This window comes from Camelina sativa, chromosome 17 (assembly GCF_030686135.1).
Source record: "Camelina sativa cultivar CO46 ecotype springtype chromosome 17, ASM3068613v1".
Lineage (NCBI taxonomy): Eukaryota > Viridiplantae > Streptophyta > Magnoliopsida > Brassicales > Brassicaceae > Camelina > Camelina sativa.
Genome location: NC_141896.1, coordinates 11,019,139 through 11,034,748, shown reverse-complemented (window position 1 = coordinate 11,034,748; position 15,610 = coordinate 11,019,139). Strand labels below are relative to the sequence as shown.

The window sequence follows — 15,610 nt, the reverse complement described above, 5'->3', positions numbered from 1 at the left end:
CGAAAAAATTATTTTTTCCCGCCAAAAAAAAATTTTCCCGCCAAAATCGAAAATTTTTCCCGCCAAAAATATTGAAATTTATACCTTTTTAAAACATTGTAAACGCTTTTAAAAAACTTTTAAAAACGTTTACAAGGTTTTTAAAAGGTTTTTAAACATATTGTAAACGCTTTTAAAAACCATGTAAATGCTTTTAAAAAGCTTGTAAATGCTTTTAAAATGTTTTTAAACACCTTGTAAACGCTTTTAAAAACTTTTTAAAAGCATTTACAAGGTGTTTAATATTTTTTTAAAACCCAAAATCTTATAAAAACTTTTACAAGGTTTTTAAAAACATTGTAAAAGCGTTTACAAGGTGTTTAAAAACTTTTTAAAAATCTTTTTAAAAACCATTTGAAAACCTTTTAAAAACCTTTTAAAAACCTTTTAAAATCTTTTAAAAACCTTTTAAAAATCTTGTAAAAGCGTTTACAAGTTGTTTAAAAAACCTTTTAAAACTCTTTAAAAAATCTTGTAAAATCTTTTACAAGGTGTTTATAAGGCTTTTATAAGGTAGAAACCTTATAAAACCTTTTAAAAACCTTGTAAATTTTTTTTGGCGGGAAAATTTTTTGTCGAAATTTTTTTATCAAAATTTTTTTGACGGGAAATTTTTTTCGAAAATTTTTTGGCGGGAAAATATGTCGGAAATTTTTTGGCGGGAAAATTTTGTTTTTTTCTTTTTATTGAATAAAATAATTTTCATCTAAGGGTAAAATGGTCATTAAAAATTAAAAGAGGGCAAAAATAAAAATAGCCAGAAAAGAGGGTATTTTTGAAAAGGGGTATATCAAAAGGGGCATTTTTAACAAATTGTTTAAATGTGTTAAATTGTGATTGTCTAGTCTATGTGGGTGGGATTCGCCACCTCATTTTTGAAAAATGGTAGGTAAGTCATGTAGTCAGTGTTTATGATCCAATTTTTCAAAATAGATGCTATTTGTAATGAACAAAAAATACTCATGAAAAAATGTCCCTAGCTATTATTTCTCATATTAATTACTATTATTCAAAATTTCTATAAATATTATTATTTATATATTATCCTTAAAGATATGAAATTTTGTATTTTTGTCAAAGGTAATGACGACTTCTTGATCTTTGATCATAAGATCTTGTCGTGATTGATGAATGTGCTTCCAAAGAAACCGAGTACTTATTCGGACACAAAGTTAAGTTGTACTTTGATTCTTTCATTGTTTAATTAACCAAACAAAGAATTTTAAACAATTCATGGAAAGCGTGTATTTGGTATTTTTTCATTGTTTACTTCTAACCGTTAATGTAGAAAATCCTAATTTACATATAAACACGAAAAACAATATCTCTAATCGGATCGGGTTGGTTGGTATGTTACCCACCAAAAAGCCCAAATAAATAAATTATAGGCCCAAAGACGCCACATAACTCGTAACCGCCTCAGCCTTTCTTATCTCTTTTCTTGTCGAAGAAGAAGAAGAAGAAGAAGAAGAAGAAGATCACAAAGTTCATCATAACAGAGTCCGAGGATGAAGCTACGGTTGAGACTTCACGAGACGAGAGAAACCCTAAAACTCGAATTGGCCGATACAGGAACTCTCAACGATCTCCTGCGACGTATCAATCCCACGGCGCCTTCCTCCGTTCATCTTTCGCTTAATCGTAAAGACGAGCTTCTCGCGTCTTCGCCGGAGGATACGCTCCGATCTCTTGGTGTAACATCCGGTGACCTTATCCACTACTCTCTGGATCAATCTGCTTTTATCGCATCTGTTGAGGTTGCGGAGTCTTCGAATTTGGAATTGGGATCGGAAAGTAATCAGGCGGCGGCTGTTCACGATTCGATGGGTATTGGATTCGCAGAGGTTGATGATGTTGTCCCAGATCAAGCCAAACCGAATCCGACTTCCACCGTGGAAGATCCAGCAGAAGGATCCAAGACGGGTATAGAGAGTCCAGAGCCGATGGATGTGGAGGAGCTTGATGACATGGAAGACATGGAGCTCGCTGCCGCTGAAAGCAAAAGGTTAAGTGAACCATTCTTCTTGAGAAATATATTGCTTGAGAAATCTGGTGATACCAGTGAATTGACTACTTTGGCTTCCTCAGTTCATGCGGTTATGTTAGAATCTGGATTCGTGCTGTTCGATTCAGGGTCTGATAAGTTTAGCTTTTCAGAGAAGTTACTTACGGTTTCCCTAAAGTATACTCTACCTGAGATAATTAAGTCTAAGGATACCAAAACAATCGAGTCTGTGACTTTGAAGTTTCAGAACTTAGGCTCTTGGGTTGTAGTTTACGGAACTGTAGGTGGGTCTAGTAGTGGGGGAGTTCACATGAATCTTGATAAGCGTAGGTTTGTGCCCGTTATAGATATGGTTATGGATACTTTGAAGTCTGACAAAGAAGGCTCTTCGAGGATTTACCGTGAAGTGTTCATGTTCTGGAGAATGGTTAAAGATGGTCTTGTTATCCCGTTGTTAATTGGTCTTTGCGATAAAGCTGGCTTGGAACCTCCACCGTGCTTGATGCGTTTGCCAACAGATCTAAAGCTGAAGATACTAGAGTTGCTTCCCGGCGTGAGTATTGCGAAGATGTGTTGCCTTTGTACTGAGATGCGGTATCTGGCTTCAGATAATGACTTGTGGAAACAGAAGTGCTTGGAAGAAGCTAAGAATGTTGTTGGGACAGGAGAGGGTGATTTGGTTAACTGGAAGGCAAGATTTGCTGGTTTTTGGATGCATAACCAGCTTGCTGCTGCTTGGAGGCATAAACAGTTTCCAAGAAGGGATGTTTCCACGGGAAGAAGAGCTATGCGATTCCCTCGGATCATTGGAGACCCTTCTTTCACATTGTTTCATGGAGATCGCTTGTATGGATCCCCTGGCCTTGGTATTCACCCGGGACAACCAGCACGTGGGCTTGGCGGACGAACATGGGGTCAGCAGTTTACTCCCAGGTGCAACCTTGGGGGATTCAACTAGCTAGCAAACATCCCGGGTGAGAAAATGGAACTGGTGAATCTGTTGAAGGTGGTAGGAGAAGTAGGTGTATTGTATATGGCTTTTCCGATATCAGCAAATAAATGGGGAGGGAACTAGTATGTTTGATCCTTATAAAGTTTCTTTGGTTTTAAATGATGTTCTCTTCTTTTTATGCTTCATGGTTGCTCTTTTATGAGTTCTTTTTTTTTTTTCTCTGTAACCACCAGATGTATAAGTAATTAAGTATAATAACAGGGCTTCTTATTTTATCAACAACATGGCTTCTTATATTATACTAGTATTGCTCTTAGATTTCATATGGGACATGTTCACAAAACTTTATGATTTAACGCAGTTCAATTTAAATTTTGTCAGAACTCAGAAGTTGAAGTTGTGGTTTCTAAAGGGATTGAAACAAAAAAATTATGAACTTTCATATCTTTAGAGATTTGTAGTTTTGCCATAAATTTTGTCTCATTTGATGAACCATCTTGTTTATACGGTATCACAACGATTGTATCACACCTTCAAAGCAATAAGTTATTTTGAACTATATATTAGATAAAATTTAAATGACCTATTCACAGTTGTAGCAAAACAGATATTTATATATCTGTGACTGTTACTACAGACCATCATCTTGAAAGATGAATATTTCCACTAGTAAAATTGGAGAAGAAAGGACCTCCCTAGTCACTTAGCTACATTTCTTGTCATTGGAGAAGAAAGGACCTCCCTACACTCGAGTCTGTTAGCTAGGGTTGTAGTTTACGGAACTCTAAGTGGGTCTCGTGAGCGTGTGCGCACGACTTATCTCGATATAAGCGTAGCTTTGTGCGCATGACTTATCTTGATAAGCGTAGGTTTGTGCACGTTATCGATTTGGTTTTGGATACTTTAAAGTTTGATACCGTGACGTGTTTGTGTTCCTTGGGAATGGTAAAAGATGATCTTGTTATACCGTTGTTGTTTGATATTTCTGATAAGGTTGGCTTGGAACCTCCACCATGTTTAATGCGCTTACCAACAAAGCTAAAGCGGAAGATACTAGAGTTGCTTCCTGGTGTGAGTATTGGGAAGATGGCTTGTGTTTGTAGATAGATGCGGTATTTGGCATCAGACGATGATTTGTGGAAACAGAAATGCTTGGAGAAAGCTAAGGATCTTTTTTGGGCATTAACAGATGAGGTTGGTTGGAAGTGTAGATTTGCTGATTTTTGGGGGCGACGGAGACAACTCATTATCCTAGCAAGAGGAAGACTTCCCCAAAAAAAAGCAACCCTCGAAGAGAAAACTCTTTCAACCGTAGAGACCCTTTCGACCGTAGAGATCCTTTTGACCCTAGAGGCCCTAGATACCCTTTCAACCCTTTCGGTATTCATCTGGGAAGGAGACCTGGTGCATGAGCATATGGGGACAGAGCTTTTTTCCCGGATGCAATCTTGAAATATGCGACTAGCAAGCATGCGGAGTGATCAGATGGAACCGGTGAAGGTAGGAGGAGTCGGTTGTCTTTCACTTGGATACTAATATTTTTTGAGTTTTAAATATTTCTTTGCTTTTGGATGGTATTTTCTTATTCACAATGGTACTTATGCTATATATTTGGCTGGTCATTTTATGAGCTTAAAGTTTTTGACCATACGATAACATGTATGGCAGCTTATATTTTGCTGTTGCTCTTAGATTCCATAGTTGCAAACCTGATTTTTAGTGAAATTATGTTGCATATGGGAGATGTTTACGAAAATTTAGTACATATCACAATCGGCTGGTTAAGTTAATCCTTGTTGTTATGATAAATGCTATTCAAATTATGTCAAAAGTTGAAGTAGTGTGATTTGTAATGAGATTGAGACGATTTGTTTTTCACTCTAAAATGTTCACCAATTAAACCGGTAAAAAAAGAACATTTCATATAGTTTTTTCTTTTACCCATCATCGTAAAGATGCAGTCACATCTATTACTAAAAAAAAGTAACAAATACAAAAATGATTTAAATGACAACAAGTCAAATTAGGAGAGAAGGACCTTGCTAGTCACTAAGCTACATGTCCTTTATAGGCCTACATAACTTGTTGTTTGTCCCCAAAAACAATCTCACGAATAAGTGATGGTTGAGTCAATCTTCATTAAAAAAGCTTTGGTCTTCCCCATATTCCATTACATAACTTCTTTACTTCATTGAGATATTGTATCAATAACATTTCCCTGAATGTTGGAACTGTGTTTCAGTAAAGGTCAGTCTTACACAGTTACACTTCCAGACAAAGAAACATCAAACCAGTTCAACGTAACTAGGATGATATGATCGGTTGGACCGGACTGATTCTCTGTCGAACCGATATGAAATGTATCCTGATTTCTTAGGGCTAAGATGTGGCGTCGCTTAGATATCCGGTTTACCGACTAATACGTGTTTGTGACGAACTAAAATATCAGATGCTTGCTGAACCAAGCAATGATATCATGAAAGATAAAATGACATGTGAATGTCGTCGACTCATTAATCATTCCAACAAATTCCAAATGCATAACAAAATATGTTTGGATGTTTTACATTCATAAAGTTTCAATAAGAGAGTTGCATTGTCCCTTTTAAACAACCCCCGCCTCGTGACTCCACCCTTTTATCGTTATTGTGTTGTTTTTAGTTCTCTCTGCTTGTATTCGATGTTTTTATATAATTGTTAATTATACAATTTTAAATTTGGGCGTGGTCCTCTTTCTAACCAATCATCTAGAATAACAACTTATTAATATCACAAATGTAATCATTTGTTATTAGTATAGTATGATTTTGCTTTGTTTAAGTTATCCACACGAATTGATTATTACCTAACTTATAACTCCTATAAGTTAAATTGCTTAGGTAAAAATTCATTTATTTTTAAAAAATGCATCCCACTACAATTTTTTTTTCTTTAATTTCCACAACATATTTATTTAACAGAGTCGGAGCCTCGGAGGAACATAACGAGTTTGTATCGTTACAGAAATATAAAGATACAAAAAAATAACATTTATTATTCATTTTTCTACGTACGACATGGTAATTAATCGGCGATGGCCCAATTCATATCATTCTCAAAGATCCAATGGCAGACCTCGATCTGACCCGGCTTGGATCCAAGCGACACGAAAGCTCCATGGCTCGCACCCCAAGCTGAAGTGTCCATGTGACATATAGCAATACCATGGTTGATCTTGGCTTTACTCTTAGGGTCTAAAAGATCCGCTTCGTAGACCCGAACTTTAGGCACAGAGTGACAGTAGTAGAGTAAGTAAGGATACAAACTCTGATGACATGAAACTGACTTTGTCACTTTTCCACCGTTGATTCCTTTGACATTCCCGATCATTACTTTCTGTTTCGATCCAGCTACACTCTCTGTCGTTCGGACTACCACACTTCGACCTAGCACCGATGTAGCGAAATCGATCATATCTTCCGCTGATCCGACACATCGTTTCGTCTCTCCGACCGTAGGTGATCTCTCGCATTCTGTTACCGCATTAGCAATGATCCCTTCCATCGTTGAGTTATCTCTAGCGTGGAAAACACGCTTTATTTCCGTAATTTTTGATGTCGAAAACGGTAGTTTCGAGACAATGCTACGGGGAAGAAACGATCTTTTCGGCATTTTATCCTTAATGTCAGGCATCCAAATCAATGTACCTTCTTTAAGCATCGATTCTCTAAAGAACTTGCCAGGCTCCACCCACTTATTTACCTTTTTACCATCGCGGAGTTTACTCTGGTTGTATCTCGCGAATCCGACTCCGGTTTTAGCGTAATCCTTGAACGTTGAGTTCTTTGTATACGTCTTGAAATCAATCTTGTTTCCTTCAGCTCCTTTACCATAACCGGTAAACGATTCCGAACCGGGATTAAAAGATTTACCGTAATTCACAAAATCTACCTTCTCTGAGTTCGAGTTCTTGGCGTACGACGAGAACGTATCGTCCCCTACGTTAGCCTTGTCTCTATAATTCAAGAATGTGTCCACGGCTGCGTTCCCTGAGGCACCGTAGCTTTTAAAGTTGTTCCGAGGAACATTCCCGTCGCCGCCGTAGCCTTTAAAAGTGTCATTGGCTGAGTTAGCGTTTTGGCCGTAGTTGGAGAACTCCGATCCAATTACATTGGAGGAGACGCCGTATGAAGAGAACTCGTTCGGAGCTCCGTTACCGTTTTTGCCGTAACTGGTGAAAGATTGACCCGGACCGGCGTTTCCTTCGTGAGTGTAGGTCTTGAACGTCTGAGCACGACCGTTTCCGTCGTCGGAATACGCCGTGAAACGGCTCGTCGGATTGTTGACTCCGGATTGATAGGTTTTAAATTCTCCGGAGCCGCCGGTGGCTGACCTGCCGTAGGAATTGAAGTTTTCATCGACGACGTTGCTGTTATCGGCGTAGCCTTTGAACGAATCGTCGTGACCGGCGGCGTCGCGGCTGTACCGCCGGAAAGAGTCGGTTACTACGTTGCCGTTTTGTAAATATTTCTCGAACGAGTCTGCGCCGCCGGGACGAGTCGTGCCGTAGTTGGTGAAGTTTCGTTGGTCGTAAACAGAGAACTTAACGTCGTTGCTGTGTTTCTCGAGGGTCGGACCCAAGTCGGGGAAACAGAAGAGGTTAGCGGCGGAGCAGAAGTCAGGGAGGCGATCCGGAAGCGAGTTTTGGGAGGCGAGTTTGGCGAATGTGGCGGAGGCGACGGCGGTTAGTGGTGAAGCTTTGGAGAGGAGAAATGCTGAGCCTGGTAGTGATTGGTTTTGGATCTGTTTGTTCCAGTAACGTACCAAAGAAGCTTTTGGTGTGAACGGATTCGTCTCCGGCGAAAAACCGCCGTTAGTTAACCGTTCTCCTCCGGCCATAACTATCTGCATTGTGGAAGTTACCAATATTGTTCAAATGATCAAAAAGCATGAATAAAACAGAAACAAATCCAATAAAAAAGCTTGAAGCGAATCATCAGTTTTAGAGAAATCAGACAATTTGAGTTTCACTTACATGGAAGAGACAAGACACGAAGGATAGGAGAAGAAAAAATCGTTTGAGCATTTTTTGTTTAGAGAGAGACAGAGGAAACACTCGATTGGGGCAGAGTAAATGTTGGTGGGTTGTCGATGCAATTGTGTGTGTCAGTGTGTGTATATATATACTTAAAAAAACTGAACCAATGTTTAATGTGGATAGTTAAGGCATTGATTAGAAGAAAAAAAATTGACTTATTAATTTTTTGTTTCACATTTGTCAACAACATTTATCCTACCGATGGTGATTGACTGATTGGTGACAAACAAACACATCCGTAGACAATGTTAAACTAACCTTTCTTACTCGGTGTAACTTGAAACAATTTTTTTTTTTCACTTTGTTTTTAACAAAATCTTGTGATATATTTAATGAAAATTTTCGAGAAACACCACACCAATTCTTCGACACGACACTATTTCTTTTTACTGTTGTATGATTTTAGTCTCTCCAATGGAACTCAACTCGAAAATATTTTCACCGCAACACAATTCATATAATAGTTCACACGTTAAGGTGAGCCTTCAATGTCCAATTTTCTAAAAGTACAAAACTTATAGTGTTCAATGCACCTTTAGTGGTCCAAGCATTACTCATCGTCATCGATATAGAACACAATTTAGTCTAACAACACTTGGAAAGAAAACAATGTGTTATCGATATTCACCAACTTAATGTTCAAGCTGTCATACGTTATGATGTGGATTTTAAATTTGGATAGTAATGCATTTACATCACAATTACAAACCCATAAACCGGGGTTTTATATTTCAAAAATCAAAATGCATGTCACGATTTCTCCATTAATATCTCTGAATAACGTACGTATTAATCCAAGAATTTCTCCTAACAATTTTTTTTGATTAGGAAGAGGATAAGGAAACAACTCTAAAAGAATTAAACGCACTAAACATCCCCACTTAACCATTTAACACTCATGAAAAGATACATTACTTTTGGCTGGAAGAAACTTTTTCTTTACTAACTCTATATGTGTATCCATATTATTGTTCATTTCTTTATATCAAGTTTCATAACCAAGACGTGAGACAATAAACAAATTAAAAAGACAAAGGAAACCAAAAAGCCATCAGTCATGATGCAATGCTGACGCTCTTACACAATCGAAGTCCCATCAGGCCATCACTTCAGCAACATTTCTTCTCCACAATCATTGACGAAGTGATTCCGCCCATATCTAGTTGCATTTTGGTTTAACTTCTACCCAAAATGGAAAGAAATCATTATGGGTGTTGATCTATAGTGTATAGAGAGACTTGCAGTTTCTGTTTTCTTCAATAGGAGAATATGCATACGAGGCAAAAGGTGTAAGAAAGTAAACAATGTTAGCCCAAAAGCCTTAACAGTTATGGTGACATTACAAAACAAAAGGTGTCACAAAAGTCGTAACCTAAAGCCAAAGCTCTGCATTCACTTTTAGAGCCATCACTCCTCACATAGCTTAGTGCAGAATATCATAATTCACTCTCTCTTGATGCCAACATTAACGGTTACGAATGACTGGTTTATTATTGAGGCCTTCTCTAGGAGTCTTTAGAGGATTGTGTCACTTTTATTCAACGACGTTGACGAGCTCATACTCGATAAGGGACATGTTGGTGTCTTCTTTCACTTTGAAGCTCGCAGGCTCTGTAACTTCAACACGACCCCACTTGTCTACAGCTAGCCTCATTGATCCTTTATACATGTCGATTTTGGCATTGCGTAGAGTTACAGTGGATCCCTCTTTCATTAGGTCCACTACACACATAACCAAATCAAAGATAACATGTCATAAATCCCTATTATTCACTAGCCTGTGGATCAAAAACATTCACACAGAGAGTTTTAACAGTCTTATTATATTCTATATACCTTGGTCATTTCTTGCGGTAAAGACGACAACTCCAGTCTCATCTCCAAGAATGCATTCAGAAATGCGCAACTGGCGAGCCTGAGGACCATCAGTACGACCTTTCTGTAACACCATCTTGGTGCTAACGATCTTCACGGTGACATTGTGTCCACTAGTACCAGGACGCAGCTGATCAACCTTTGTGAAAACTGGCTTTTTCAACCCGGCTTTGGTGTTGGTATCTGCCATTTTCCAATAACAACAAGAGAGCCTGCAAAATCACAATACCATGACTTTTTAAACCAAAATCCAAATGATTTAGTTACAAGACTTAGATCATAAATTAAGCAAGCAGGACACAAAAGTTTAAAAAAACAGATCAATGAAGGCACATTCTCATCTCATACATACCAAAAGAGTCTAAATTCAATTAGATTTTGATCATCATCATCATACCATAACAACAACACAAAAATTTCACAATGTATTGGTAAAAGTAGATCACTTACGCCAAATTAAAACATTGAAAAGCACATAGTAGCAGTGGATACCAAACCCAATTAGCCTATATTTCATTACATATATACCATATAATCCTACCAAGTACAAAAAGTTTCAAAATTTTGGTTGTTCATACGCTTAAGAACACAAGAAACAAAGACAAAATCGAATTCAGACAGTACATGCAATAATTTTACAACAAAACAGTGAATCAAAGCGCTAACAGTTTTGAAATCCAGACATAACCTAGGAAACTCGAATGTACTATGAGAGAATTAGGGTTTTTTTTCAATAAAATATTCGGAGCTTACCTTTTTGGATAATCGAAGGCGGAGACGATCGAAAGATCTGATTTTGACGTTTTCTAAAAAAAAAAAAAAAAACAGTCGAGCTCGGAGAGAAAGCTTTCTGGGGGAAATGAACGGTGGATCTATAAGCTCGAGCAATGACCCAATCAGGATTTGGCACGTGTACAGATCGTGCTTCGTTGTGCGCGGTTTCTATGGTGGTTCTGGTTCTATCTCATCGTGCCTAGATGAATAGTACTATTGTCTCTCTACTGTTGGGCCTATTTTTAAACACTTATTAAAACTTAGGCCCATTAGTGTAGACTGTTCCAGAAGATTATGAAACATTCATAATCACACAAATCAGCTCCAACGTGAAAAGTTTTTCTCTTCGTGAGATTAAAACGACAACCACAAAAACATAGCGACCAATCAAATAAAGACACGAAACAGAGTGTTTTAAAAAACAGAGGAAAGCGAAAGAGATAAGCCGTTTTAGACAAAAACTAGTGGCACAATGAACACTGCGCTTGCTACAACCACCGCCGCTACAACTCCCGTACTCCGCCGCGCGACGCCTCTTCTTCATCATTGTTCTCTCACAGTAAAGACTCCGGTTATCCGATTAAACGGAGTTAGATTCGGATCCTGCGGCGTGCAAACAGTCAGCAAGAAGTTCTTGAAAATCTCGGCGAGCAATCAGAGCGCTTCAGCGGCAGTTAATGTCGCTGCGGATGCGTCGATTCCGAAAGAGATGAAGGCGTGGGTGTACGGTGAGTACGGCGGAGTTGATGTTCTGAAGCTTGAGAGTAACATTGTTGTGCCGGAGATTAATGAAGATCAGGTTCTGATTAAAGTTGTTGCCGCTGCTCTTAATCCCGTTGACGCTAAGCGACGGCAAGGGAAATTTAAAGCCACTGATTCGCCTCTTCCGGTAAGTTCAAATTCAAATCCATCTCTCTCTCTCTCTTTGAAGGGTTTTGGGAATCTTTAACATAGGAATCTTTCGTCGGAGCAGACTGTTCCGGGATACGACGTTGCCGGAGTAGTGGTGAAGGTTGGGAGTGCGGTGAAAAATTTCAAAGAAGGAGACGAAGTTTACGGAGACGTGAGCGAGAAAGCATTAGAAGGTCCTAAGCAGTTTGGTTCTTTAGCAGAGTACACGGCCGTGGAAGAGAAGTTATTAGGGCTAAAACCTAAAAACATCGATTTCGCGCAAGCCGCGGGGCTTCCGTTGGCGATAGAAACTGCTGATGAAGGTCTTGTTAGGACTGAGTTCTCCGCCGGGAAGTCTATTCTTGTTCTTAATGGTGCCGGAGGTGTAGGGAGCCTTGTGATTCAGGTTAGCATTATTGGTTTACTTGTGATCTAAGAATCAGAGATTTGATGGTTTCTTGATTGGTTTCTCATATTCGTGTTTGGTACAGTTGGCTAAGCATGTGTATGGAGCTTCGAAAGTTGCTGCAACAGCGAGTACAGGGAAGCTGGAGCTAGTGAAAAGCTTAGGTGCTGATTTAGCTATTGATTACACTAAGGAGAACATAGAAGACTTGCCTGACAAGTACGATGTTGTCTTTGACGCCATTGGTAAAGAACCAAAACAGAACACCGTTAATTAACACGTATGACGTATCTAATTTCTTAGAACAGAACGTTGTGGCTAAATCATATTTTGTGTTGTCTAAAGGGATGTGTGATAAGGCAGTGAAGGTGATTAAGGAAGGAGGGAAAGTTGTGGCCTTGACCGGTGCTGTTACGCCGCCTGGTTTTAGATTCGTTGTGACATCTGACGGTGAAGTTTTGAAGAAACTAAACCCATACATTGAGAGTGGGAAGGTGAAGCCTGTGGTTGATCCCAAAGGACCGTTCCCATTCTCACGTGTCGCTGATGCCTTTTCATACTTAGAAACGAACCATGCCACAGGGAAGGTTGTTGTTTATCCCATTTCTTGAAGGGTCAGCTTAAGTGTAGCCTTATCTATGTGTATAAGCTAAGAAAGTGTCAAAAGTGTTATATTCTCTTTGTATCAGTGAGGTTGGAAATAAAAGAGTGCTCTTTAGAAGCCTTATTCATTTCTTTTGAAACAGAAGTTGCAAAGATGAAATTACAAGAAGATTATGAGAACACACTTGGAAGAAACATAGAGAAAATATTGAGTAGGAATATTTTAAGACAAGGCAAAGACAGGGGTGGTCTTGAAGTCGAGTTCCCAGAGATCAAATGTTCCTTTCACGAAATCGTAGTGAGCTCCTCTTATGGAAAGTTTTTTCTTCACCACTCTTTCTCTCACGAATGGGTAAGACAACAGATTCCCCAAGGACACGTTCACGGCTTCCTGCTCACACAGGAGAGGCAATCTCAGTTTACTACTTCAAAAGTCAAAAAAAAAAAAAAACAGAGCTAAGATTGTATCTTGTCTTAGTTACGTACCTTCTCACAGTTGGTGCACTGATCTTCAAAGCTTAGGTCTTTACATTCCTGCTTGATCCTGTTCTTGGCCGGTGCACAAATTTGGATCCAGTTTTCTATGAAGTCACTGCCATTTCAAGAATTTCAGTCAAAGTTAGTGAACTAGTCGCCAAGAAACTCATGGTTTTTTAAATTAGCCTTTGAGATAAATTACGTCTTAGTGGGAGCTGTATCATCTTCAATGGCCATGAGTCCCTTTATTCCACCACAGCAGCTATGACCAATCACCAGAATGTTCTCCACCTGATTATGACAACATTATTCTCTTAGGGTTTGATAGATATATAAAGAGTTAGCCAAAGACTTGCAAGCAACTAGGTCACATCAAATTTTTTAACTAAGCATCTTATTTATGCCGACCATGTACAATATAAGGAGCAAAGACAAGAGAAATAATCTATAATGATCCCTCATAGATGCTAACGTAAAGGGCTATTACTTAATTGTTACGTACGTTGAGGACTGTAATTGGATATTCAAGGGCGGCACCAACATTAGAGTATTTCGTCTGCAAGTTTCCAAAGACAAAAGCTTATATCAACAACTTGGATTTATGTAAGGTTTAAAAGAGTGACTTGATGAAGTTCATTTCTGTTGGACGAACCTTGCAATAAGGTGGCACCATGTTTGCAATGTTTCTAACGATAAAGGCTTCCCCAGGTTGGAAATTCAAGATGTGAGAAGGGCAAACTCGTGAATCCGCACAAGCAAATACCAAAAACTGTAAAGAAAAAAAATAAAACCACATTGAAGAAAGTTACTAATTTTCAAGTCTTAATCCTCGTTTCTAATTTTAGGGTTTTTCTTGCTTGTCTATAAAGTTACCATATTCAAGGCTAAATCAAAAGCATTTTCTACTGTCTTACACCCATTTTTTCTGTGACGACTAGAGAAAAGTCAATCTAGAAAAGTAAAAGCACAAAGATGAGATAAGTGATTGGTAAAATCAAAACCTTGGGGTTCTGGCTCTTGGCAAGTGCATTGTACAAAGTAGGATTTTTCCTGGAAATTGATGAAACCAAATAACAATAATGAGCAAACATCAAATTCAAAAAAATTCTTTTATCTAAGCAAGACACACATATACCAATCCATAATTCATTAAAAAAAAAAAAAAACAATTTTCTGTCTTATGCTCGTTTGATTCAATAACTAAATTACATACTAATAAGTTCATTTAACTTGATAAGCACAATCATTTATATCAGTAGGTGACACTGACACAGATGGTGGATACCTACATATATGTGATTTGTCATTAAATCAGAGTTAGTGAACTAGTCGCTATCATCATTTACGTACTCAAAATGATTTGTCTTGAAATGGATAAACCCGGATTTGATTCTCTCTACGGCATCTAGCTTGTTGGAATCAAGTTCTTCTAACTCGTCTGTTAACTTCTTGATTTTTGCAGCCGCCACGTTCCCGAGATCCGCGTTTTTACTTCAGAATTGACCATTTCATGTTTAAAACAAAATTTTAAAAGACAAAAACCATATTATATCTTTATAAAAAAACCAAATTCACAGGGTACGAGGGTAATCTACGGCTGTGATCATCTCACAACCTGCAAAATCTAATATGTGGGAGTCGGAATATCGTTTGAATGGGAGAGAGTGTTTGTTTGTGAGTACCTCAGAAGCTCCTCGAGTCTTCTAATGGCATCTTCGTACGATTCTGTTGACATTTCTTTTTGGTTCCACTACACAAGAAAAAAAAAAAAAGAAACTTACATAAGATTGTCAAATTCTTAGAAGACTCGTTACCAATGAAACTAAAGAAAATACGAGAAACTAGTACATTCATCCGGTTTAATAAAAAAAAAGGAAACATGCGTTGTGATATAGTAAACTATAAATAACCGTTTCATGTAGACAAGTGAAAAAAAAAAGAGATCAAGAACATGAGATCATCCGAAACTATACAACAAAAACGAAATGATGATTTAGTGTTCAAGACGTACACGTACGGACCTTGAGAGTGGTACTTGGAGATGAAAATACAACTTTAGTTATTACAAGAAGATGCTCTCTTATCTGCTCTTCTATTTATAGTCGAAGAAGATCTGCGACATTTCTCCATATGTTCTGCATAGAGACAAACAATGCATTTATATATCATCTCTCTTCCGGTGCGCATGTCTCCATATGTTCTGCATCCGTCTTGATTTTAATTTCAGGTACATTTTTTTTCCGTCAATGAATACGGCTGTAGATAAAAAAAAAAACCCTGACGTACAATGGATATGGATAACGATACCATATAAAAAAGTTTTAGATAATTTTGTATGGTGATATTTTTAAATTAACAGATACAATAAAAAAGTAATATATATTCAACGAGTCCATATTTCTTACGTTTACGGAATAATACTTGGGTTAAGATAATAAAATTAATATAGGATATATCATTTCAATGAACCCTTTTATCATCTCTAGTTTTTTTTGGTAAAATTTATTTATC

The 15,610-nt window shown here is 37.9% G+C and overlaps 5 protein-coding genes across 6 annotated transcripts; 2 read left to right on the top strand and 3 right to left on the bottom strand.

The window, feature by feature from the left end:
• The first annotated feature begins 1,450 nt into the window (after nt 1-1,450).
• On the top strand, nt 1,451-3,275 carry LOC104756740 (F-box protein SKIP22). Its single transcript, XM_010479378.3, has one exon. It carries the CDS (start codon nt 1,548-1,550, stop codon nt 3,000-3,002), a length of 1,455 nt encoding a protein of 484 aa, XP_010477680.2. The 5' UTR covers nt 1,451-1,547; the 3' UTR covers nt 3,003-3,275.
• Nucleotides 3,276-5,916: 2,641 nt separating this feature from the next.
• LOC104756739 (polygalacturonase 1 beta-like protein 1) lies at nt 5,917-8,135 on the bottom strand. Its single transcript, XM_010479377.2, has 2 exons — nt 8,011-8,135; nt 5,917-7,880 (listed from the first exon to the last, which is right to left on the bottom strand). The coding sequence occupies exons 1-2, from the start codon at nt 8,059-8,061 to the stop codon at nt 6,060-6,062; spliced, it is 1,872 nt and encodes a 623-aa protein (XP_010477679.2). The 5' UTR covers nt 8,062-8,135; the 3' UTR covers nt 5,917-6,059.
• Nucleotides 8,136-9,323: 1,188 nt separating this feature from the next.
• On the bottom strand, nt 9,324-10,960 carry LOC147923487 (uncharacterized protein At4g28440-like). The gene is made up of 3 exons (XM_087494393.1): nt 10,702-10,960; nt 9,910-10,160; nt 9,324-9,795 (listed from the first exon to the last, which is right to left on the bottom strand). The coding sequence occupies exons 2-3, from the start codon at nt 10,136-10,138 to the stop codon at nt 9,608-9,610; spliced, it is 417 nt and encodes a 138-aa protein (XP_087350519.1). The 5' UTR covers nt 10,139-10,160; nt 10,702-10,960; the 3' UTR covers nt 9,324-9,607.
• Nucleotides 10,961-11,003: 43 nt separating this feature from the next.
• Nucleotides 11,004-12,762, top strand: LOC104756736 (NADPH-dependent alkenal/one oxidoreductase, chloroplastic). The gene is made up of 4 exons (XM_010479374.3): nt 11,004-11,611; nt 11,696-12,019; nt 12,105-12,264; nt 12,365-12,762. The coding sequence occupies exons 1-4, from the start codon at nt 11,195-11,197 to the stop codon at nt 12,628-12,630; spliced, it is 1,167 nt and encodes a 388-aa protein (XP_010477676.2). The 5' UTR covers nt 11,004-11,194; the 3' UTR covers nt 12,631-12,762.
• LOC104756737 (beta carbonic anhydrase 3) lies at nt 12,714-15,330 on the bottom strand. 2 transcript variants are annotated; one of them, XM_010479376.3, is made up of 9 exons: nt 15,111-15,330; nt 14,782-14,849; nt 14,450-14,590; nt 14,101-14,149; nt 13,752-13,868; nt 13,602-13,655; nt 13,302-13,390; nt 13,109-13,214; nt 12,714-13,013 (listed from the first exon to the last, which is right to left on the bottom strand). In XM_010479376.3, the coding sequence occupies exons 2-9, from the start codon at nt 14,832-14,834 to the stop codon at nt 12,846-12,848; spliced, it is 777 nt and encodes a 258-aa protein (XP_010477678.2). In that variant the 5' UTR covers nt 14,835-14,849; nt 15,111-15,330; the 3' UTR covers nt 12,714-12,845. The 2 variants fall into 2 exon arrangements, with proteins under 2 accessions (XP_010477678.2, XP_010477677.2); XM_010479375.3 differs by having other exon boundaries at nt 15,121-15,330.
• Nucleotides 15,331-15,610: the final 280 nt, after the last annotated feature.